We start from the raw sequence: 26,177 nt of genomic DNA, 5'->3' as shown, positions 1-26,177 counted from the left end.
TGCCGTCCAGTGTGGTGAAAGTGGAACAGTAAGGAGGCTTTTAAAATTACTGAATTAAACATGTAGGTTTCATTAATGAAATTCTCTGGCTCCTCCTGTTTGTCAGTGACTTTATCTTTGCTCTCCTCTGGAGCTGCGCCCCCTCCCCACCGCCTGGGTGTGGTGCTCACAGAGAGGACGCAGAGCCTCTCCAGCAAACCTCCCTTCCTCTCCTCGTACCTGACTAACCTCCCAGCTGATGCTTGTGCTCTCCCGTTCTGGAGCCGGCACTGGCATCTTCAGGATGGGTTTCTCGGGTTGCTTTTCTCTGCGTCCAGCACTGGCTTTCTTCTCTCCATGTTGGGACACACTTTTGTTGCTACCTCATTTTCTGCATACCATCCTACTCTTCTCTTGTGTTGTATGACGGCGACTGAGTGGCTGACACTCAGGCCTCTGGTTCTTCAACCCTGGCTCCTGCCTCGGCCTGACACTGCAGAAACAGCTCCTGGATACAAAGCCAGAGCTCTCACATCTCTTGTGCTTAACTTCTCTATAGCATTTACGACTGCTAAGCAGATACGTTTTCAAAATCCTCTTCCTGTTGCCTATAGATGCACTCCTGTTCAGTTTCTTCAGACAGCTTTCTCTCTTCGGCTTGCTTCACTCTACTGCTTCACCCTACCCCTAAAATGAGATCCAAACCAGGTTTTGACTTTGGCTCTCTTTCCTGCTTACACTGTGTCACATACAAATCCTGGTCTACTTTCATCTTCGACCAGCTATTCCCCGACCATATCCAGTTCTTTCCTACTTTATATTTAAGGTCATACTATTCCCTGTGCCTGACAGATCCCGCCTGTTCTTGAGGGCCCAGAGCTGACATCACCCTCAGCCAGAAATTAGCTCTCTTTGTCTTAAGTATAATTGTTTCTGACCCCTGTGATTTTGTGCTTCTCTATAGTTATTAGGTTGGTGAAAAATTAATTGCGGTTTCAGACCACGAATTTTAAATCATTACAACTTGGTTCAAACACATCTTTATTAATCAAAACAGAAACCATTACAATCAACACATTTTTGCCAATGAGAAATAAGTTTATTGTAGCATAAAAAGCCATGCTTCAGGATTCAACAAACTCTTGGAAAGCATTTTCTGCCTCCTACTGGTTATGGAAGTGTTTTCCCTGCAAAAAGTTGTCGACATGCTTGAAGAAGTGGTAGTCGGTTGGCGAGAGGTCAGATAAATTGGCGGATGAATTCATTCAGCTTTTGAGGCCTTAGCTATGTAACGTGTGGTCGAGCATTGTCATGGAGAATTGGGCGCTTTCTGTTGACCAATACTGGCTGCAGCTGTTGCAGTTTTCAGTGCATCTCATCAGGGGCTGAGCATACTTCCCAGATGTAATGGTTTTGCCAGGGTTCAGAAAGCTGTAGTGGATCAGACCAGCAGCAGACCACCAATCAGTGACCATAACCTTTTTTTGGTGCAGGTTTGGCTTTGGGGAGTGCTTTGGAGTTTTTGCTCGATGCAGCCACTGAGCTGGTCATCTCCTGTTGTTATATAACATACACTTTTCAATGCACTTCCCAATCTGATCGAAAAATGATTTTTCGTTGTTGCATAGAATGAGAGAAAAAGACACTTCAAAATAACTTTTTTTGATTTGCGGTCAGCTCATGAAGGCACCCCTTATTGAGCTTTTTCACTTTGCCACTTTGCTTCAAATGCCAAATGAAGCAACTTCTCATGTAGTTGTTAAGAGGATCAGCTTCGATGATCCTCTCAATTGGCATCATCAACTTCTGATGGCCAGCCACTGCACTCATCTTCAGGGCTGTTGTCTGCTTTGCAAAACTTCTTGAACCATCACTACACTGTATATTCATTAGCAGTTACTGGGCCAAATGCCTTGTTGATGTTGCAAGTTGTCTGTGCTATTTTACAATCCATTTTGAACTTGATTAAGAAAATCCCCTGAATCTGTTTTTTGTCTAATATCATCACCCTATTCTAGAATAATATAAAATACACAGCAAGTAATAAGTCATTAGCAAACAGAACAAGAAATGCGCTTTAAAAAGATTGTATTCTAATAACAAATAGAGTTCAAGAATGCAACTGCAGTTACTTTTGCACCAACCTTAATATTTGTCTACCAGTCTTTTTCTCTGTTAGTTGGAGCCTAGAGGATAGAGACCATGTTTTATAATTCCTGGGTCTCCCTTCACAGTATCTAACTACAGTTTATGTGTATATATATATATACACATACATATATACACACACACACACACGTATATGTACGTATGCGTGCATTAGCTCAGTTAGTATGACTGTTGGAAATGGACTGAATATTCTGTTCTGGAGTTTTCCATGGTGCATGCTGCTGCCCGTTGGGTGTAACTGCCCCAGGTACTAAAGGATATATGGCATCTCTGACACCAGACAGTGAATATCAGTGGCACCCCACAGTCATTATGAAACCAAAATATTTTTAAAAGCCTCCCAATTGTATATATTTATTGAAAAATGACAGTATATTTAAATAGGTAACAGAAACCTATTTATAGTAGCATGAACAAATAGTGGGTTTTTCCCCTTAAGTCTGGAGGTAAGTGGCTTCTGGTGTGGATTCAGTGACACAGTGCTGTCAGGGGTAACATTGCAGCAATATTCTCGGCCGTTTTCTTGTGGCCACTAGAAGGTGTCACTCCCAACTCAAGGCAAGAAGAAAAGACGACGGGTACGCTGCTCCTTGAATTCCTCTTTATCAGGAAAGCCAAAGCTTTTCCTGGATCCTCCACAGCAGTCTCTGCTAGGTCTCATGGGCCAGAACTTCTTCTCAGAGTGATCCACCAGCTGTGCGGGAGGCTGGGAAAGCAGGCATTTGCTTTTCCAGTCTTTATGATATGATGTAGCTGGGAGGCAGAGGGTGGGAATGGCTTTTGGCAGACTGTGTATAACCTATACAGTCTACCACAACAGTTTTTCAAAAAGCAAATGTTTGATTAGAAATTAAGGCACTTGAGATGATTTACAGTACTTTGAAAGAACCAGTTACGAGTGTAAAGTTTTAAAAGCCCTGGAGCATTTTGCAAGCAGGCTGGGTTTTCTCGGGAGGCAGGCTCCACTCTGAGGTCAAGCTTAGCGTTCAGGATGTTTATTAGGGAGCACCCTTTAGATCAACACCTGTGGAAAGGGAGATGGCAGAACTGGGTAGAGGAGGAGTTAGGCTGCAGCGGGGGTCTCACAGCTTGGTTTACTGCACAGGGAGCTCTGGACGGCCCGTCAGAGTTCTGCTGCCTCCAGCTGAAAATAGCAATCTGGAAAAATAACATTTACGTCAGTAGTGTATCATTTAAACCTAAAGTTGTGAAATCTTAGATTTCAAAGGAATCCTAGAAATAAAATTCAGGACCTTGTTTAATACATGTAAATATTGAAGCCCAGAATAGAAATTAATTGCCCAGGGTCACCGAGCAGGTAAACAGTGCTACCAGATCTCAGACAGACCTGGGATTCTTGAACAAGGATTCTTTGCACGATACCATACTATCTTTTATTAAATGTGTATATTCTTACATCTTTTAAGTCTTGTTTATATTACATATTGCAGAGTTTATGATACTTGGCTCTTTTGCTTTGACTGCTTGTACCTGTCCTTTCTGGAATGAAAATGTAGATTTTATCACAGTTACATTGAAAGGCAGGGAGCAGCAAATTTTTTATGCAGTGATAACTATAGCTTTATCCTTTCAGAGGTTACAGTCAGTCCACTGCCTTCATAACCCCTTTTCTGTGCAGATGGTGGTCAGTGCTGGCAGAACCTCTGCTGCGTACAGTGGCCACAGTCCCCACACGGTCACGAGCCCCAGAACTCTGTCCTGTGGTCAGCAGCCAGACAGCTGTGTCTTGAACAGGGCTTCTTACCAGCAGCCAGGTCTCCTGAAGGGAGTGGCAGCCCCCTGAAATTAGGGGGATTCTGTCTTAATTTTGAGTAAATATCCAGCATGGATCAATAACCTCTTTGTTAACAAGCTTATTTTAATGATTCTAAATAAGTGAAATAATGCGTTTTTTTACTTTAATACTGACAATGGGCCTGATGAAGGTGGCCACCCAGAGAAGCTTTGAAGGGCCTGTGGAATGTTCGAGGGGTTCTTTTTAAAGTGCTCTGTTTTTGTCCTACACATGACCAAAGGCCTTGGCAGCAGTGGTATGTGTGGGGACCTTCGGCTCTCGGGGCTGCCAGACCGTCCGCAGCTGCTCAGGACGCTGTGGAACGTTCCGACAGCGAGTGACTGAGCTGGCCGTGCTCTCTGCACACTGTCTTAATGTTTCCTCACGCCTCGAGAAGTATCTCTCCCCACTTCATCGATAAGGAACCTGGGGCTCAGAGAGGGTTTTGCTTCAGGGCATGTCGTTGGTATGTGACAAATCTGGAGTTCACTCCAGAAACGTCTTCACTGCAGAGCCCAGCCCCTCAACCCATAAACTACCCGGCATGTGCATAAAAGTAAAACCAGCCACAGCCATGCTGACTCTTCCACGTCTTATTGAAGCACTTACAAGGATTAAGTGTCTAATCCTGGAGTCGGTGTGGATAGTAAACTGTGACATCTGCGAATGTGCACTCCCCTTTGCCAACTTCCGCTTGGGTCACAACGCAGAAGAAGAAACGACTGAAAGCTAAGATAGCTGTGTTGTAGACAGTCATCAGGTTTTGCTTTGTTTGAAGTTCAAATAGGTACAAAAGAGGCCTTGTAAGAAAATCACCAATACAGTATATTAACGCACAAATATATGGAATTTAGAAAGATGGCAATGATGACAGCCTATATGCAAGACAGCAAGAGAGACAGATACATAGAACAGAGTTTTAGACTCTGTGGGAGAAGGCAAGGGTGGGATGATTTGAGAGAATAGCGCTGAAACATGTCTGTTACCATATGTGAAATAAATAGATGACCAGTCCAGGTTCGATGCATGAAACTGAGGGGACTCAAAGCTGGAGGGCACTCAGGGCTGGTGCGGGGAGGGGGGTTCGGGATGGGGGACACATGTATACCATGGCTGATTCATGTCAATGTATGGCAAAAACCACCACAATATTGTAAAGTAATTAGCTTTCCTACATAGTTGCTTTGGAGTTCTTCACCTGACCAGGGCTTGGTATCATATTCATGAGTATGGTCAGTATGTGTCTCTTAATGCCCATCTGTCCTTTTTAATTTTTTTTTAGTTTTCCTAAAAATCAACATGACAGCATCAGGTCTGGAATGCAAACAAGTAGAGAGGAAGACACGTGGCCACATCTGTCAGCCACTTACTAAGGACTGTTTTATAAACCTTGTGAGTTTAGTCTTCAGAAAGACCTGAGTTTCCAAGAACTTAAAGTTTGGAATTGGAGTTAATTTGAACGGCCTTGTTGTGGGAAAATGAAGCAGTTTTGAAATACCTTTTGGAAAATAGGCTGAGGATCCTAAATTGGGAATCACTAATAAGATCTTTCTTTTTGTTTTAGGAAATCAAAGCACGAAAAGGGATTTTCCCACAGTATTGCAGAGCTTATGGCAGAATTGGGCCTTAGAATTAAGGTCATCTGATCGCAGCTCTAGCATAATCCTCTGTAGTCCCCATGCCTCCCCCCAGCGTTGCTGTCTTTACATAGATACATTCCTCCAGTGTCTTAAATACTCTGTATTTTATATTGCAAAACAAAATACTTTTCTACAGAGGAACTTCATAATCACAAAAATATGACTGTGGAGGTGCTTTGGTTTCTGTTTTCCGCGTTCACATTAAGACTTGTTTCCTGTCTCTTTCAGAAATTGACCCTGCAGCATGTGAACAGTAACCAGTGCCTGGATAAAGCCACAGACGAGGACAGCCAGGTGCCCAGCATCAGAGACTGCAATGGAAGCCGATCCCAGCAGTGGCTTCTTCGAAACGTCACCCTTCCAGAAATATTCTGAGACCAAATTTACACAAAAAAAGGAAAATGTAAGGACTGACTGGGCTACCTCAGCATACATTTCTGCCACATTCTTAAGTAGCAAAAAAAGGAAAAGTGCTTTCCTTCTGCAGGATGTAAGGTTTATCAGCCATTAAAACTTTATAGACTGCCCTCGCTTCCACTAGCTGTGAACCAGCCTTCCTGTCCCAGGACGTGCAACTACGTAGTAGCGAGACTGTGCACACTGATGTTTACAAGGTTGAAAGAGTCGCTCGTCAAGAATCATCGTAAAGAATACTCAGACTGAAACAATCTACGAACTGCGCTTTCCAGAGAGCTGCACCTTTTATGGTTTGCTTGCACATCAGTGACTTCCGCTGAATGTGCTGTCATAATGAAGAGATGTCTAAGATTTTTTTTCTGATTAGAACTGGTAGCCAGTATATTAAATACTGATATAAAAATAAATGAAAAAGAACTGGAACCAGATTCAGAATCATGAAAACATTTTTACAACAATTTAAAAAACTATATTAAACAGGGTTTAAAGGAAATTAAAACAGAACTATGAAAAGTACAATTTGTTATAGTATAGTATCAAATTTCTATATAGATTTTATACCTCAGTGGGGAAAAATAACTGATTCCAATGACATTCTGTTTTCATCTGTGATAGTCATGGATGTTTTTTTTTCCTTGGGGTGCTGAAATTGAGCTGAAAAAAGTGGCTCTTTGAACGTAGTTTTAATTGCTTTCTACAGTTTTTTTTTTTTTTTTTTTTTGGTTTGTGGGCTGTTGGAATTGTAATTTTTAATTGCCTTCAAAAAATGGAGATTTAAAGTGGTGTCTGGTCTCAGTGAACAAGTTAGATATCTCAGTTGTTCTTGGGTCAACTGGCTTACAGACTTTGCTCACACACACACACACAAATTTCTTATTAGAGTTTCAACTTCCTAACTTGATTCAACTGATTATGCTTACTTAACACCCAAGATTCATACTACTGTACTACAGATTTGTTTTCACAGCAATAAATCTTCTGTTTTTGTTTATGATTCCACTCAACAAAAGGCCTGCAGAAGTGATTTATAATTGGGTATTTGGAGATGATACGTTTGATGGTTTTTGGAAAAGTTTTTTCACTCCATTTTTGGATGTGCTTCATTGTCAAGTGCATATTTAGATTAGGTTCTTGAATTGTAATGTTGATCTGCTGCTTTTTTTTTTTTTTTAATAAAATCTGACTGAAAATGTTTAATTGGCACTTTTTAATGCGTTAACCAAAGAAGTGCAGCTATTATTCCATATTATTAGGCCTGCATTTCTTCCCTAAATTCCACTTAGGGTACATCGGTTTTCTTGTTCCAATCTTAAATACAAGATAACCTGAGGATCAATTAAAAGTTCAGTATCAATTAAATTAGCGTTTTAATCTCATGGAAAGAAAATCTAATTGTAACATTTTTCCTGATATGTGAGGCAATCCATTGGCAAAAATTACATGTATTTTCCTATTTGTAAGATTATATTTAATGATATTCTTTTCTTTATCAGAGACTCTCACTGCAGGTAGTGCTATTTCTTGTGCCTAAGACTGTTTCTGAAAGTTGCATCACTAATGATACTTGCCAAGTTGAGTGTACAGAAAGTTACTCACACCATATTCAAGTTAATACCAAGCACATGTGGCTGCTGTAGAGTGAAGCTGTAGTACAGAATGTATAAATTCTGTCCCCAGGAACTCTGAGACAAAGCAAGTGCTGGATGGGGGTTTTTTCCCTACTCCATGAGCTGTGTTTCTCTCTTTGGTAGGCCTTATGCTTGAATAAATCGGATGTCTAATCAGTAAATTATTTTCATGCTCAGAATTTCAGGATTTTGTACCTAGTGTAGGTTGGTCTTATTTCTTACTGTAAGAAAACTTACCAACAATGTGATTTAAGGTTTTGTTGTGTTTTTTTTTTTTTTTTAAGAGGGGGATGTGAGTGATTTCATTCATGGGTACTTTTAGAACCTGATAGATAATCCCATTGCCTTTATTTTTCTAATTAAAAAATTCCTAAATACTTTGAAAATATAAAATATTCCTGAATAGTTGTGCCTTATATTGGTTTTATTTGAAGTTAAAAATGGATCCCTGCTGTTTATAGCTATTTGTAGATTAGGCAGTGTGGTCCCCACTGTTGTAAATTAAATTGGGAAGAAAGAATGAATGAAAAAGACGATGAAAAGATTTGATTATCGACCAGTGAATAATTCATAAATGTGACAGTTAAGGATGATTCAAATCTCAGAAATCTGTTCACCCTACTCTAGTCCCAACCCATTTTAATATGTCTTTCTGGTCTAATTGTGATCTTGAAAAACAGTACTTTGTTCACCATTCTGCAAATAAGAGGCAGCATGTAGGCCATGTCCTCATTTCCCTGTTGTACATTCAGTTGAAAAACAAAGGTTCCTCTGTAAAGATCTGGTGCTGTCTCCATTTTTCAAGAACTATACCAAGAAAAAATTTTACTCCAGAATTATATGTTCTTCAAAGGAGAAGGAAATCAGAAAGAAGGTAATATTTCTGAGGTGATAACTGTGAAGAAAGGTATACAAAAGGCAAATCCCTTTTTACTCTGGAAAATCAGATGTCTTATGACACTGCCCATACTGTCTGATTTCTTGAAGTGTGTTTGATAAACCTACCAGAACTAACAGTTTTGGAGGACATGAGGCAACTCAGTTGTACTGTCTATACACTAGCCACAAACAACTGAGAATTAAACTTTAAATATGCAGTTTATCATCAAAGAAGTCAAATACCTTAAAAGCAATTAACAGATGTACAAGCCTTCTACCCAGAAAACCACAACACACTTCTGAGAGAAACTAGAATAGTTTCTACAGAAAACTGTAATCTATATGTTCACAGACTGAATAACTACACACTGTTAAGATCTCGGTTGGCCACAAATTGATCTATAGAATCAATGAAGTTAAAATATGAGGCTTTCTTGTAGAAACTGGCAAATATATATATGGAAATGGAATAGACCCAAAAGAGCCAAGAAAATCATGAAGAAGGAAGAAAAATATGTTGGAAGACTTTATACTACTTGATTGTATGACTTGCTTTAGAGCTACAGAAATGAAGAGAGTGTGATACTGAAGTCAGGACAAATAGATCAGTGGATAGAACAGAGTCCAGAAATAGATCCGCACACAACATTACTGACTTTTCAATAAACAATTCAGTAAGGGGGAAGTGTTTTCATTTGGAGCTGGAATAATGATACCCATGAGATAATGAGAAAACACCAAACACTGATGCTTTCACACAACCTATACTTACTCAGAGTGGATCACAGATCTAAATAAATGAGAAGGGTAAAGCAAATCTCCTGGAAGAAAACAGAATATCTCCATGACTCTTAAAATAGGCAGATATCTCAGGACACAAGAGATGTTAACCATAAAAGATAAAAACTGATAAATTTCACCAAAATTATGGGACTTCCCTGGTGGTCCAGTGGTTAAGGCTGTGCTTCCACTGATAGGTGTCATCCCTGACTGGGGAAGTAAGATCCTACATGCCACACAGTGTGACCAAAAAAATAAACTTAACCAAAATTAAGCCCTTCTCATCAAGAAGATGCTATTAAAGTGAAAAGGCAAGCTATGGCCAAGGAGAAAATATTTGTAATACATACAAATGACAAAGGATTTGTACACAGGAAAACAACTTTTAAAAGCCATTGCAAAAGCAACACAATATAAAAATTAGTGACTTGAATACATGCTTCACAGAGGCTGTCCTGATGTACAATTAGCACAGGAAAAGAAGCCCAACGTCAGAGAACAAAACGAAACCAGAAGGAAACAGCACTGCACAGCTGCTGAATAGTGGGAAGGTGGAGCAACTGTGCAGGCGTCTTGATATTGTCATCTTGGAATACAGCTTGCCATCTCCTCATAAAGGTAAATTTATGCTTACTCACTGACTCCACTTCCACAGATACAACCAAAATAAACAAAGGCTTGTGCCCACGGTACAATTTGTGCAAGAATATTCTCATAGTTCCAAACTGGGAACTACCCAAATATCCATCCACAGATTAGTGAATAATCAAAATAAAGGTATATTTAAGGGCTTCTCTGGCGGCTCAGACAGTAAAGAAGCAGCAGCCCGCAATGCAGGAGACCCAGGTTTGATTCCTGGGTTGGAGAGATCCCCTGGAAAGGAAAATGGCAACCCATGCCAATATTTTTGCCTGGAGAATTCCATGGACAGAGGAGCCTGGGGGCTGCAGTCCATGGGGTTGCAGAGTTGGACACAACAACTAACATACACTGAGATATCAGTCTGCAATTTTAAAAAGTGAATTTCTGGTAGAATAGGGATAAGCCTAAAAAATGTTGAGCAAAGAAAGCTTGATACATTACATTATATCAAGTTCAAGGACAGGCAAAATGGTAACCTCTGGATGAGCATAGGGTGGAAATGAGCATGAGAGAACTTTCTGGAATGATGGAAGTATTCTATAAATTGGTTTACATAATGGTGATATGCATAAATATTCCAAATTTGTTGAGCTATATCTATGTATGCATTTATTACATGTAAATTAGGAAATACGGAAAATCCCTAAAGTCGGGGGGGAATAGGATACATTAACTTGAGCCACAAATATACTGCTGCACATGAAGGCCTTTCCTCTCCAAGGATGAACTATATTAGGTTGGTGTAAAAGTAATTGCAGTTTTTGCATTGTTGAAATTTTTCATTTAATACCGGAATACATTCTTAAATAAATGTGGTGGTTATACTAAAACTCCAATACTTTGGGCACCTCATGCAGAGAGTTGACTCATTGGCAAAGACCCTGATGCTGGGAGGGATTGGGGGTAGGAGGAGAAGGGGATGACAGGATGAGATGGCTGGATGGCATCACTGACTCGATGGAGATAAGTTTGAGTAAGCTCCAGGAGTTGGTGACCACACGTCACACAACTAAGGCCTCAAAAGCTGAATGAATTCTGCTACCAAGTTTTGCCTCATCCGCCATATTCATCTGACCTCTCGCCAACCGACTACGACTTCTTCAAGCATCTCAACAACTTTTTGCAGGGAAACCACTTCCACAACCAGAAGGATGCAGAAAACGCTTTCCAAGAGTTTGTTGAATCCCGAAGCACAGATTTGTTTGTTGAAGCACCAAAGCACAGCACAGTGATGCCATCAATCATGCTACAAGAATGAACAAACTTACTTCTCATTGGCAAAAATGTATTGATTGTAATGGTTCCTATTTTGATTAATAAAGGTGTGTCTGAGCCTAGTTACAATGATTCAAAATTTACAACCCAAAACTGCAATTTTGTTTGCACTAACCTAATAGTTACCACAGTTTGGGGAGAGGGAGCTTAGGTCTTGTGCCTTAACAAAGTTGGAGAATTAAAGATCTGCATAAAGCTGGGACAGTCAGAGGAGTTACATCTACAAGCAAAAGGGTGGGTAAGGAAGTCTGCTGCCTTGTGAAGAAAGCGGAATTGACTGATTCTGTCCCTCCTTCAAGTGTAAATGGTGAGAGGACGAGGCCATGTCTGTAGTAAGGAGGCCTGCTTTTACACAGATCAGTAGTTTATGGCACTTGCTGGAAATCATTAGGATCATTAGGATGCAAGTCTTTTTGAAAAAAATCCACTCCCCTACCCTCCCACAAATAATGAAATCATTAATAAAAAGAGGAAATAAGCCCCCAATGTGAATGCTTAAACCTTTTTTTTTGCTGGACCTCCCGTCACGTATAGAGTAACTCCCATTGAAATCAACCTGGGGACTAACAGAACAGCTCCTCTACAACCAAGGCTGTAAAGAGAGACCCCACAGAGCCTGGTAAGAAGGGAAGAGAAGCAATCTGGTGGAGACCTGCACCCCTAGTGGGGGGCACAGGAGAGGAAGGGGAGATCACAGGGATCCTCCCTGGGGAGTGAGGGGTTCCGGTCACAAAACAGGCATCCCAGCCCTCGAGTCTGGAGCCAGGCAGATAAGCCCTTTGCGTTGGTCTGAACACCAGTGGGAGTTACCTGAGGACTACAGGAAAGGGAGGTTCCCACTCTTGAAGGAGTGTACATGGACTTGCTTCCTCCTGATCACAGTGTGAAGGCTGCAGGTGGAGAAGTTCTGGGGTTCTGGCCAGCTGTGGGGACCATCCCAGCACACTGCCGAGCCCCCACTGGGCTCTTGCTCCAGCCCCTCTTCCTCTGGGGCAGCTCCCCACTAAGGCAGAAGCTGCCATTTGCAGTGAGCGTGTGCACATCTGGAGATAACTGGGGTCACCTCAGACCCCAGCCCTACCTCTGACCAGACCGGAGACAGCCATTGCCAGCGAGCCTTTGGCGCACACACACAGGAGAGAGTGAAGTTAGCTCCAGGACAGAGACAAGCACTGCTGGAGCACGTGTCTTCAGGCACACATGGGAGGGGGCTGAGCCAGCTTAGTGGTGCAGCGTCAACCCCTCCTTCCTCTGCCCAGCCTCTCACCAAGGCATGCACACCAGGAGAGAAGTGAAACAACTACAGAAGTGTATCCTCAAGTTCTCAGGCGCATCCTAAACTGAGATGGAGACTGCCATCATGCCTGGGAGAAACCCATCTCCCCTGGGGCTCCAGCTCCATCCCCTGAGGCCCCAGCCCTGGTCCCAGGAGGGCAGTGACGGCCACTGAGCATCGGAGAAGCCCCAGCTGGCACCTGGCTCTAGCTCTAGCCCTTCCAAATCCAGTCTCAGCTCCCACCAAAGGGGTGGCTGCCAGCACACCCTGAGCAGAGAGGCAACTCAGGCTCAACTGAGAACCAGCTCTCCCCCAAAGCTACTGGGCACACGCAGACTACATAGGATGTTTGAAGGGTTAATAGGGTAGCAGAGAGACCCGTTTGCAGGCACATCTCTGCTACCCTATTAACCCTTCAATGTTCCCATATAAAAACATCTTCAGAGGACTTCCCTGGTGGTCCGGTGGCTAAGATCTGTGCTCCCAATGCAGGGGGCCAAGGTTTGATCCACGGTCAAGGAACTAGATCCCACAACAATTTTTGTTTTGCCACAACAAAAATCCTGCATGCCACAACAAAAAATGAAGACCCTTGTGCCACAACTAAGAGCTGGTGCAGCCAAATAAATACACACACACACACACACACACACACACACACACATTTTAGAAAGGACACACCTTCAAGACCAGGATAGGCAACCGCTTCACCTAATTTCATTGAGACATGGAAAGTTAAAATAATGATACAGGGGCATGTGTCAAAAAGACACATGCACCCCAGTGTTCATGGCAGCATTATTCATAATAGCCAATTTAAGGAAGCAATCTAAGTATCCATCAACAGATTAATGGATAAAGAAGCTGTGGTGTCTGTGCATGAACACACACACACACCCCCCAGAATACAACTTAGCCACAAAAGGAATACAATTTTGCCATTTGCAAAAACATGGATGGACATGGAGGGCATTATGCTTAATGAAAAAGTCAGACAGAAAATGACAAATACTGTATGTTATCACTTATAAATGGGCTTCCCAGGTGGCTCAGTGGGTAAAGAATCCACCTGCAGTGCACTGAGTTGGAAGATCCCCTAGAGGAGAACATGGCAACCCACTCCAGAAGTCTTGCCTAGAGTATCCCTGGACAGAGGAGCCTGGTGGGCTACAGTCCCTAGGGTCGCAAAGAGTCAGACACAACTGAATCAAGTAAGCAGGCACATATTTATAAATGGCATCTAAAACAAATGACTGTAATAAAAACAGACTCACAGAGACAGAGAACAAACTAGTGGTTACTGGGGGAGAGAAAAGGAGGTAAGGGCAAAAGGGATAGGGAATTAAGATGTACAAAGAACTATTTATCAAAGGAATAAGCTACAAAGGAATAAGCTATATTGTACAGCTCAGGGAATAAGTAAAAATTCATAATAACTTTAAATGAAATTAAAGCTATAAAAATTCTGGGTTACTATGTTGTACACCCAAAACTAAAATAATATGGCAAAATCAACTACATAATTCCATTAAAATGAAATATTAAATGTATCAAAGGACATTTTAAATATTTGAAGATGTTTAAGTTTATAAATGGAACACTCATCATCCAAAAGCCCCTTAAAAAGATTGCTAAAGTTTGATCAGTCAGTTCAGTCCCTCAGTTATGTTCGACTCTGCAACCGCACGGACTGCAGCATGCCAGGCTTCCCTGTCCAACACCAACTCCCAGAGCTGACAGACTTTTGATGGACTTATAAATAGAAAAATTAAAATATTATAAGCTAAATCTTAAAACTTGAGGAAGAGCTAGATTTTTATAAAATTTATAACAAAATATTCTTTTTAAAAAAAGTAGTGGCTTCCAATTGTGTTAATAATAAACTGCATCATCTACAGAAAAGCCTGTCACCCTCTTCAACATCATTTTCAGCTGCTTTCCTTTTTGATTACTATGATCCAACCACTCTGGTCTTTCAATTTGTCCAACAAACCAAGCTCTTTTTCCCATGAAGGCTTTTACTTGTGCTGTGCCTTTATTACCCTAAAATATCCTACATCTGCCAGCTATTTTCCATTTATTATTCATATCTTAAATAAATGCCTCTTCCTTATCAAGCTTTCTGAAACTGACCATGCCATTCCAAATAGGTACCCTTTTAATTCACTTAGAATCTTTTCCTTTGTTGCTCTTAACAAAATGTTTGATCATTTAATTATCTGGGGATTTACCCTATCTTACCACTAAATGATAAGCTGTATCAGTTCAGTTCAGTTGCTCAGTCATGTCTGACTCTTTTCAATCCCATGGACTGCAGCACGCCAGGCTTCCCTGTCCATCACCAACTCCCGGAATTTGCTCACACTCATGTCCATCAAGTCGGTAATGCCATCAACCATCTCATCCTCTGTCATCCCCTTCTCCTCCCACCTTCAATCTTTCCCAGCATCAGGGTCTTTTCCAATGAGTCAGTTCTTCACATCAGGTGGCCAAAGTATTGGAACTCAGCTTCAGCATCAATCCTTCCAATAAATATTCAGGACTGATTTCCTTTAGGATGGACTGGTTGGATCTCCTTGCAGTCCAAGGGACTCTCAAGAGTCTTGTCCAACAACACAGTTCAAAAGCATCAATTCTTTGGTGCTCAGCTTTCTTTATAGTCCAACTCTCACATCCATACATGACTACTAGAAAAATCATAGCTTTGACTAGACCGACCTTTGTTGGCAAAGTAATGTCTCTGCTTTTTTGTGTGTGTGTGTGTCTCTGCTTTTTAATATGCTGTCTAGGTTGGTCATAGCTTTTCCTCCAAGGAGCAAGTGTCTTTTAATTTCATGGTTGCAATTACCATCTGTAGTGATTCTGGAACCCAAAAATATAAAGTCCCTCACTGTTTCCATTGTTTTCCCATCTATTTGCCATGAAGTGATGGGACCAGATGCCATGATCTTAGTTTTCTGAATGTTGAGTTTTAAGCCAACTTTTTTACTCTCCTCTTTCACTTTCATCAAGAGGCTCTTTAGTTCCTCTTTACTTTCTGCCATAAGGGTGGTGTCATCTGCATATCTGAGGTTATTAATATTTCTCCTGGCAATCTTCATTCCAGTTTGTGCTTCATCCAGCCTAGCATTTCACATTATGTACTCTGCATCTAAGTTAAATAAGCAGGGTGACAATATACGGCCTTGACATACTCTTTTTCCAATTTGGAACCAATCTGTTGTTCTATGACCAGTTCTAACTGTCACTTCTTGACCTGCATGCAGATTTCTCAGGAGGCAGGTCAGGTGGTCTGGTATTCCCATCTCTTAAAGAATTTTCCACAGTTTGTTGTGATCCACACAGTTAAAGGCTTTGGCATAGTCAATAAAGCAGAAGTAGATGTTTTTCTAGAACTCTCTTGCTTTTTCAATGATCCAACGGATGTTGGCAATTTGATCTCTAGCTCCTCTGCTTTTTCTAAATCCATCTTGAACATCTGGAAGTTCACAGTTCACATACCGTTGAAGCCTGGCTTGGAGAATTATGAGCATTCCTTTGCTAGCGTGTGAGATGAGTGCAATTGTGCAGTGGTTTGAACATTCTTTGGCATTGCCTTTCTTTGGGATTGGACTGACCTTTTCCAGTTCTGTCCCAAACATCATTGATAGCATTTACTGACAAATACAGAGGATGAGATGGCTGGATGGCATCACTGACTCAATGGACATGAGTCTGAGTAAACTCCGGGAGTTGTTGATGGACAGGGAGGCCTGGCGTGCTGCGATTCATGGGGTCGCAGAGAGTCAGACACGACTGAGCAACTGAGCTGAACTGACAGATACAGTGCTTGGAACACAGAGAATAAATATATACTTGTTGAAAGAGTAAACCAATAATGCTATTTGTTTCTATTGTTCTGTAATAAATTTACAATGTGTATAAAAAATTATTTCTTAGTTCTCTATGTGGCACAGTTTAATAAAGAATCTATTAATTATAAAAATTATATATGTCATTCAATAAAATGACATTTTTTAAAAAAGAGGAAAGTGATGCATAGTCACATACATGCATCTGACACTCAGAAGGAGGTAAGACAGGGAACTGAGGCTGAGGGAGAACTTGTTTCATGCCTGCTCCTCACTTCCATTCTCACTGGCAGTCCTTGGCTTACAGGTGTGTCACTCCAATTTCTACCTTCTTCTACACCCAGCATCATACTCCGGGTCTCTCCTCTTATAAGGACACTGTATATATACTGAACTGAAGGCCCACCCTAATCTAGTTTGACTCTTAACTAACTACATCTGCAAAGATAGTGTTATGGTTTGAATCATGTCCACCCAAGATATGTTAAACTCCAGCGCTCAACAGCTCAGAAGACAACCTTATTTGGAAACAGTGTCTTTACCAAGGTGATCAAGTTACAATAAGGCTTATTAGAGTGGGCCCTAATCCAATATGACTGATATCCTTCTAGAAATGGGAAACGTGAACAGAGAGAGACACACACGGAAGGGAAAGGATGAAAAGACACAGAGAACATCCTCTACAAGCCAAGGAGTGCCTCAGGGCAACAGAACCCAGGAGAGAAGCAAGGAACAGATCACCTCTCACCACCCTCTGAAAGAATCAACTCTGCCAACCCCCTGATTTGGGTTTTTAGCCTCCAAACTCCAAAACAATAGATTTCTATTGTTTAAGCCACTTGGTGGGTGGTACTTTAAGGGTTTTTACTTCTTTGTTTTTGGCTGCACTGTGAGGTTTGTGGGATCTTAGTTCCCCAACTAGGGATCAAACCAGGGCCCTCGGCAGTGAGAGCACGGAGACATAACCACTGGACCACCAGGAATTCCACAACGTGTGGTACTTCATTAAGGCAGCTCCAGGAAACTAACACAGACCTTATTTCAAAACTAGGTCCCATTCTGAAGTACTCTATAGACTTGAATTTTGGGTAAACACTATTTAAAATCAGTACATCCACTAAACATTTAAGGAAAGATGAACACCAATCCTTCACAAACTGTCCCATAAAAGAAGAAGGAGAAACAGCTCAATTCATTCCATGTGACTAACATTATCCTGATACCAAATCCAGACAAAGATATCACAAGCAAAGGAAAGTAAAAAACCAGAAGACCAATATCTACGATGACCATCAATGAAAATATCAACAAAATACTAGTAAACCAAATTCAGGAGCATATTTAAAGAATCACACACCGTGATGAAGTGGGATTTATCCTAGGAACACAAGGTTGGTTCAACATATGAAATCCATATACTAGACCATATTAAAAGAAAAAAGGACAAAAATTACATGGGCATCCCAGTGCCCATGCAGATGCAGTAAAGGCATTGGATAAAAATCGAACAAACTTTTATGATAAAAAACGCTAAACAAACTGCGAGCAGAAGGGAACATCCTCAATATAACAAAGGGCCTCTATGAGAATCCACAGCTAACATGATATTTAGCAGTGAAAGACTGGATGATTTCCGCCTAAGATCAGGAAAACAAACAACAAGGATGTTCGGTCTGGCCATGTCTATTCACCATTGTACTGGAGATTCTAGCCAAGGCATTTAAGCAAGAAAAAGCACCCAGATTAAAAAAGAAAAACTAAGACTATCTTTATTTGCAGATGACATGACCTTGTATCGAGAAAACTCTAAGGAGTCCACAAAAAAATATTAGAAATAATGAGTTCAACAAAGTTTCAAGATAAAAGATCAATACTCAAAATCACTTGTATTCCTACACCCTAGCGAAGAAAAATTAAGAAAACAACTCATTTAAAATGGTATCAAAAAGAAATACTTAGGAATAGATTTAACAGAAAATTATAAGTCTTATACATTGAAAACTTTTAAAAAACAAAAACCTGAAAGATGACCTTACAAAATCACATATTCATGAATCAAAAGACTTAAACTTGTTAAAACAGCGATATTTCCCAAACTGAGCTACAGTTTCAGTAAGTTCCTATCAAAATTCCAAGTGCCTTTTTTTTTTTTTTTTGGAGAAAAAGACAAGCTTTTCCTAGAATTCATAAAGAAACTCAAAAGGCCCAGAATAATCAAAGTAATCCTGAAAAAAAGGACAAAAGTTGAAATACTAAGCTTCTTGATTTTCAACCTTACTATAAAACTACAGTAATCAAAACAGTGTTAGACTAGGATATGGACAAATAGATCAATGAAATAGAATTGAGTCCATTCAGAAAGACTCTTACATTTATGGTCAATTGATTTTCCAACAAGAATGACAGGAAAATTTAATAGAGTAGCTTTTAAACAAATGATGGTGGGACAACTGGATATCCACATGCAAATGAAGGAAGTCTGACCAATATATTATACCATACACAAAAATTAACTCAAAATAGACACAAGGCCCAAATGTTACAGCTAAAATTAAAGTACTCTTAAAAGAAAACATAAGCATAATTTTCATTAATTTGGATTAGGTAATGATCTATTAGGTATGAATTAAAAGCACTATTTCTATTAAAACAGAAATACAGAAATTGAAATTCATCAAAATGAAAAGATTTTGTGTTCTCAGGGGCCCCGATCAAGAGAGTAAAAAGACAAACCAGAAGATGGGAAAAATACTGGTCAATCATATATTTAATAAGGGACTTTTATCCAGAATATATGAAAAGCTCTTACAACAGTAAAAAGACAATTAATCAAATAGTAGGTGAAGTATTTGGATAGACATTTCTCCAAAAAAGATATAAAAATGGCCAATTAGAATATGAAATTAGCCATCAGGGAAATACAAATCTAAACTACAGTGAAATACCACTTCACACCCACTAGGAAGATCATTTTAAAAAGATGGTAAGTTCTTCTGAGGATATAGAGAAATCAGAACCTTCATATATTGCTGGCAGAAATGTACAATGGTACAGGTACCATGGGAAACATTTGGCAAGTTCCTTAAAAAGTTAAACATGGAATGATCATAAGATGCAGTAATTTTACTCCTAGGTTTATACCCAAGAGAACTGAAAACAGGTCTACACAAAAATTTGTTCATAAATGGTCACAGCAACATTATCCATAATAGCCAAAGAGTGGCAGCAACCCAATGTCCATCAGCTGATAAAGGGATGGATAAAATGCATCTCCATACAATGGAATATTATCCACAAAAAAGAATCAATGACTGGAGAGTGACATCAGCAAGACAGTGGACTAGAATCCCACAGGCCCACCTCCCCCACAAAGACACTGTGTCAACAACAGTATATGGACCAGAGAACCTCTGTGAGAAGTCTAGAGACCAACTGAGAAGCTACAGAACCCAGACTACTGTAAAATCAAGAAGGGGCTCCAACAACAGGGGTGGGAAAACTCACATTTGGGGCACCTGTTCACGCCCCTTCCTTTTGCAGCACGGCGTAGAGGAAACTCTTATTTCTCCTTCAGGATGGAAACAAAAGAGAGCACCATGTCGCCAGTGGGGTTCCCTGGTGGCTCAGATGGTGAAGAATTTGCCTGCAGCGCAAGAGACTCAGGTTCAACTCCTGGACTGCGAAGATCTGCTGGAGAAGGGAATGGCTACCCACTCCAGTATTCTTGCCTGGAGAATCCTTTGGACAGAGGAGCCTGGTGGGCTACAGTCCAAGGGGTCACAAAGAGTCAGACATGACTGAGTGACTAACACTTCTACCACTGCTACATCGCCAATATTCCAGCTTGCTGGGGCCATCTTGAAGGACTGGTTTCTCTTGTCTGACTCAGAGCATTAACAGGATCAGTGCCAGAATTTGGAAGATGCTGAAACTGAAGGCAAGCAACCTATCAGAGCAGCAGTTTTGCAGGAAGACACCAAGGGGAGCAAGAGATAAAAATTGAGAGATCTTAGAAACTACAGCAAGGCTGACTGGTGATGACCTTACCTTGTGCAAAGCTAGCATATAAAGACTGGGTGAGGTGGTTTTTTCTTACAAATGCTCAAATCCCAGAAAAAAAAATATAAGGTATACAAAGATATGTAAAAATGTGGGCCAGTCAAAGGAACAAAATAAAACTCTAGAAACCAACCCTAAAGAAATACAGATCTACGAGCTCCCTGACCCCCCCGAAAATTAAAATAACTGCTATAAAGATACTCTGTGAACTAACAGAAAACAAAAAACAACTAAATTAGGAAAATGATGAATGAACAAAATGAGAATATTAACAAAAAGATAGAAACCATTTTTTAAGCAAAAAAAATTCTGGAACTGAAAAATACAATAACTGAACTAAAAAATTCAATAGAGGAGGTTGAGAGCTGCCTTGACCAAGCAAGCAAGCAAGCATGAAGGCAGTTCATTTGAAATTATTGAGTCGGAGGAGCAAATAAGAAAAGAAATGAAGAAAACCAAAGACAGCCTAAGGGACTTATGGTACATTCTCAGGGGGACCAATATACACATCAAGGGATTCTCAGAAGGATAAGAGAAAGACAGAAAGGGGCAGAGAGTTTCTTTGAAGAAATAATAGCCAAAAGTTTCCCAAATCTGGGAAGACAGACATCCAAGAAATTCAAAGAATTCCAACAAGTAAATCCAAAAAGGACAACATCAAGACACATTAAAATCTAATCGTCTAACAACAAAGACAGAAGATCTTGAAAGGAGTTACAGGAAAGCAATATATCCCATACAAAAGGAGCTTCCATAGGATGATCAGATTTCTCGGCAGAACATTTGAAGGCCAGAAGGAAGTAGTGTGATATATTTTAAGCACCAAAAGAACTCAATCAAGAATACTGCATCTGACAAAACTGTCCTTCAAAATGAAGGAGAAATTAAGACCTTCCCAGATAAATAAAAGCTGAGGAGTTTCATCACCACTAGAACTGATCTATCTGTTCAGTTCAGTCGCTCAGTCGTGTCCGACTCTTGGCGATCCCATGCGAAGAACTGATCTATAAGGAATGCTAAAAGAGTACTTCAAGTTGAAATGAAAAGATAGCAACGTGAAGCTGTATGAAATTATAAGGCTCTTCAATAAAGCTAAATGCATGAACAAATACAGTAACTTCTAATATTGCAATTTTCATGCATAGAACTTAAATGACAAAAATTTAAATAACCATAAATCTATATTACTAAGTACACAATATTTAAAGATATAAATTGTGACATCAGTAATACAAAATGTGTGAGGTAAAGCTATAAAGGAATAGAGGTGAAACTTAAGATGTTATCAGTTTAAAACAGAAAGTCATAATTTCAAGATAGGGTGTTAGAACTGGACAGGGAACAACAGGCTGGTTCCAAATAGGAACAGGAGTACGTCAAGGCTGTATATTGTCATCCTGCTTATTTAACTTCTATGCAGAGTACATCATGAGAAACGCTGGGCTGGAAGAAGCACAAGCTGGAATCAAGATTGCCAGGAAAAACATCAACAACCTCAGATATGCAGATGACACCACCCTTTTGGCAGAAAGTGAAGAACTAAAGAGCATCTTGATGAAAGTGAAAGAGGAGAGCGAAAAAGTTGGCTTAAAGCTCAACATTCAGAAAACTAAGATCATGGCATCTGGTCCCATCACTTCATGGGAAATAGATGGGGAAACAGTGGAAACAGCAGCTGACTTTATTTTTGGGGGCTCAAAAATCACTGCAGATGGTGACTGCAGCCATGAAATTAAAAGACGCTTACTCCTTGGAAGGAAAGTTATGACCAACCTGGATAGCATATTCAAAAGCAGAGACATTACTTTGCCAACAAAGGTCCATCTAGTCAAGGCTATGGTTTTTCCAGTGGTCATGTATGGATGCACTGCTGCTGCTGCTGCTAAGTCACTTCAGTCGTGTCCGACTCTGTGTGACACCATAGATGGCAGCCCACCAGGCTCCCCCGTCCCTGGGATTCTCCAGGCAAGAACACTGGAGTGGCTAGCCATTTCCTTCTACAATGCATGAAAGTTAAAAGTGAAAGTGAAGCCGCTCAGTCGTATCTGACTCTTAGTGACCCCATGGACCGCAGCCCACCAGGCTCCTCCATCCATGGGATGTTCCAGACAAGAGTACTGGAGTGGGGTGCCATTGCCTTGAGGGTCAGAATATTAGGAAAGCTGGGAGCTGAAGAGTTGATGCTTTTGAACCGTGGTGTTGGAGAAGACTCTTGAGAGTCCCTTGGACTGCAAGGAGATCCAACCAGTCCATCCTGAAGGAAACCAGTCCTGGGTGTTCATTGGAAGGATTGATGTTGAAGCTGAAACTCCAATACTTTGGCCACCTGATGCAAAGAGATGATTCATCTGAAAAGACCCTGATGCTGGGAAAGATTGAGGGCAGGAGGAGAAGGGGACGACAGAAAATGAGATGGTTGGATGGCATCACCAACTCAATGGACATGGGTTTGGGTGAACTCTGGGAGTTGGTGATGGACAGGGAGGCCTGGCATGCCGTGGTTCATGGGGTCGCAAAGAGTCAGACACGACTGAGCAACTGAACTGAACTGAACTGATTCATGTCAGTGCTTGGAAGAAACCAACACAATACTGTAAAGCAATTATCCTTCCATTAAAAAAAAATAAATTTTTTAGAACTGCTACAAAAGACAAAGAAGGATGTTGTACACTCAAAAAAGGGTGAGTTCACCAAGATTTATCAGATATAAATATTTATGTACCAAACTTCGAAACTCCTAAATATATGAAGCAAACCTTGATAGAATTGAAGGGAGAAACAGAGAGAAGCATGCTGCAACTACAGAAAGCCCACGCAGAGCAATGAAGACCCAGTGCAGCCACAAATAAATACATAAAAGAAATGAAAAAGAGGGCATTACAATCACAGGGGGAAAGGGTTATAAGAGAATACTATGAACAATTGTACGCCTAATTGGGTAACCTAGAAGAAAAAAATAAAATCCTAGAAACATGTAACCTGACAAGACTGAATCATGAAGAAAGAGAAAGTCTAAACAAACCAATAGTGAGTAAAAGGATTGAAGCGGTAATCAAAAGCCTCCCCAAAGAGAAGCCCAGACCATCTAGATTCACTGGTGACTTCTACCAAACACTTAAAGAAGTAATACCAATTCTCCTGAAACTTTTCCCAAAAACTTAGGAGGAGCGTACACTTCCAAGTTCATTCTATGAGGCTAACATTACTCTGATACCAAAGCCAGATAAAGATACTATAAGAAAGTAAAACTATAGACCAATATCCCAGATGAATACTGATGCAAAAATTCTTAGCAAAATACTGCTGCTGCTGCTGCTGCTAAGTCACTTCAGTCGTGTCCGACTCTGTGCGACCCCATAGATGGCAGCCCACCAGGCTGCCCCATCCCTGGGATTCTCCAGGCAAGAACACTGGAGTGGGTTGCCATTTCCTTCAAACATAATTCAATAGAACTTTAAAAGGATTATACACCATGACTAAGTAGGATTTATTCCTGGAATCCTATAAAAATCCAAAGAGAGTAAAAGGAAGAAAATAATAATGATTAGAGCAGAGATAAACTAGAGAATGGAAAAATAGAAAACAATGAAACAGAGTTGGATTTTGTAAAGGGCAATGAAATTAACAAATCCTCAGCGAGATTAACTAAGAAAGAAGAGAAGACTCAAATAACTAATATTAGAAATGAAAGAGAGGGACTTCCCTGGTGATCCAGTGGTTAAGAATCCACCCGCCAATGCACAGGTTCGATCCCTGGTCCAGGAAGATTCTAGATTCCACATCCAGTGGAGCAGCTAAACCCGTGCACCATACTTCCTGGGTGCCACAACTACCAAAGCCCGTGTGCTTAGAGGCCACTCTCTGCAACAAGAGAAGCTGCCACAATGAGAAGTTCATGTACCACAACTAGAAATTATTGCAACATAAGACCATATATGAAAAGGCCACAGTTATCATCATACTTAAGGGTGAAAGACTGAAAGTTTCTCCCGTGAGATCAGGAACAGGGAAAGATATCTGCTCTTAGCACTTCCCCCTCCGCCCCCCAACATAGTATTGGAAATCTTAGCTAGAACACTTAGACCTAAAACTCTTAGGAAAAAACAAACAGGAAAAACTGCATGACACTGGACATGGCAATGAGTTCTTAGATATGGCGTCAAAAGAACAAACTACAACAACGAAGACATAGAGAAACAAGGCTACATCAAACTAAAACGTTTGTGTGTCAAAGGACAGAATCAACAGAATGAAAGGCCAGCTATGGAATGGGAGAAAACATCTGTAAAAAGCACATTATCTGAAAAAGAGGGGTTAATATCCAGAATATATAAAGACCTCCTCCAAATCAATCAAAAATAAAATAGCCTAACTAAACCATGGGCACAAATTTTAAGAGATATTTATCCAAAGAGGATATACAGATGGCCAACAGGCATATGAAAAGATGCTCAACATCACTAATCATCAGAAAATGCAAATTAAAACCACATTAGATATCACTTCATACCCATTACTATGGGTAATATGAACAACACAGAAAATAACAAGTGTTGGCAGGGATGTGGAGAAGTTCGAACTTGTGCACTGTTGGTGGGATTGAAAAATTGTGTGACCTTTGTGTAAAACAGTATGGAGCTTCCTCAAAAATAAAAAATAAAAATAGAACTACCATGTGATACAGCTGTTTTATTTATGGGTATATATCCAAAGAAAGCAGAGTCTCAGGAAGATGTTGGCACACCCACGCATATATACGCACTATTAGCAACAGCCAAGAGACAGAAACAACACAAATGTGAATGGATAAATAAAATGTGAGGTAGAGATGTAGGCATAATCACACGGTGGATTGTTACTCAGCCTCAAAACAGAAGGGAATCCTGACACCTGCTACAAGGATGAATCTTGAGGACATTATGCTAAGTGGAATATGCCAGTCACAAAAAGACAAATATTACGTGTTTCCACTTGGAGAAATCTAAAGTAGTCAAATTCACTGAAATAGAAAGCAGAATTGTGGTTACCAGGGGCTGGAGGAAAGAGAAAAGGGAGGTGCTGTTTAATGGGGATTTTCACAACAATGTGAACATACATAACATTGAAGTATAGTTAAACTGATGAAAATGGTAAACTTTGTGTGTTTTGTCCCACACACACACAAATGAATGCGCCAAATGCTGGGAGCACACAGAATAACAGGAACTCTCATACACCGAGAGATGAAAATGGTACAGCCACTTGGAAGACAGTCTGGCAGTTTCTTATAAAACTCAACGTGGTGTTAACACACCATCCAGCAAACATTCTCCTTGGTATTTACCCAAAGGATTTAAAAACTTTTGTTCACATAAAACCCCCCACAAGGATGTATACAATAGCTCTATTCACAATTGTCAAAACTTGGAAGCAACCAAAGTGAATGAATAAACTCTGGTACATTCAAACAATGCTCAGCCCTTAAAAAAAATACATAGTGGAACCTTTACATGCATATCACCAGGTGAAAAAAAGCCAATCTGAAAAAGCTACTTAATGTAGGAGTCCAAATACAGTGACACCCTAGAAAATCAAAACCATGGGGACGATAAAAATATTAGTACTTGACGGGGAGAGGGCCCCAGCAGAGCAGAGAGTACTCGAAGGGCAGTGAAAATACTCTGTATGATACTATAATGATGAATAAACGTCATTATGCATCTGTCCAAACTCACAGCATAGACACCGCTAAGAGTGAACCCTACAGTAAACCATGGGTTTTGAGAGATTATGGTTTGTCAATGTAGG

At 40.4% G+C, this 26,177-nt stretch overlaps 1 protein-coding gene and 1 long non-coding RNA gene across 5 annotated transcripts in view; one reads left to right on the top strand and one right to left on the bottom strand.

The window, feature by feature from the left end:
• Positions 1-8,033, top strand: part of GALNT1 (polypeptide N-acetylgalactosaminyltransferase 1) — a 120,644-nt gene extending 112,611 nt beyond the window's left edge. For all 4 annotated transcript variants that reach the window (XM_069568708.1, XM_069568710.1, XM_069568709.1 and 1 more), the window contains one exon: positions 5,812-8,033. In XM_069568708.1, coding sequence (XP_069424809.1) covers positions 5,812-5,958 — 147 coding nt within the window. In that variant the 3' untranslated portion in view covers positions 5,959-8,033. The remainder of the gene's footprint in view (positions 1-5,811) is intronic.
• Positions 1,004-26,177, bottom strand: part of LOC138428243 (uncharacterized) — a 51,321-nt gene continuing 26,147 nt past the window's right edge. Inside the window, exon 2 of the long non-coding RNA XR_011252358.1 lies at positions 1,004-3,306. This is a non-coding gene — a long non-coding RNA (uncharacterized lncRNA). The remainder of the gene's footprint in view (positions 3,307-26,177) is intronic.

Source organism: Ovis canadensis, chromosome 23, assembly GCF_042477335.2.
Source record: "Ovis canadensis isolate MfBH-ARS-UI-01 breed Bighorn chromosome 23, ARS-UI_OviCan_v2, whole genome shotgun sequence".
NCBI lineage: Eukaryota > Metazoa > Chordata > Mammalia > Artiodactyla > Bovidae > Ovis > Ovis canadensis.
The sequence above is the reverse complement of the archived record's forward strand: the minus strand, read 5'-3'. Positions and strand labels throughout refer to the sequence as shown.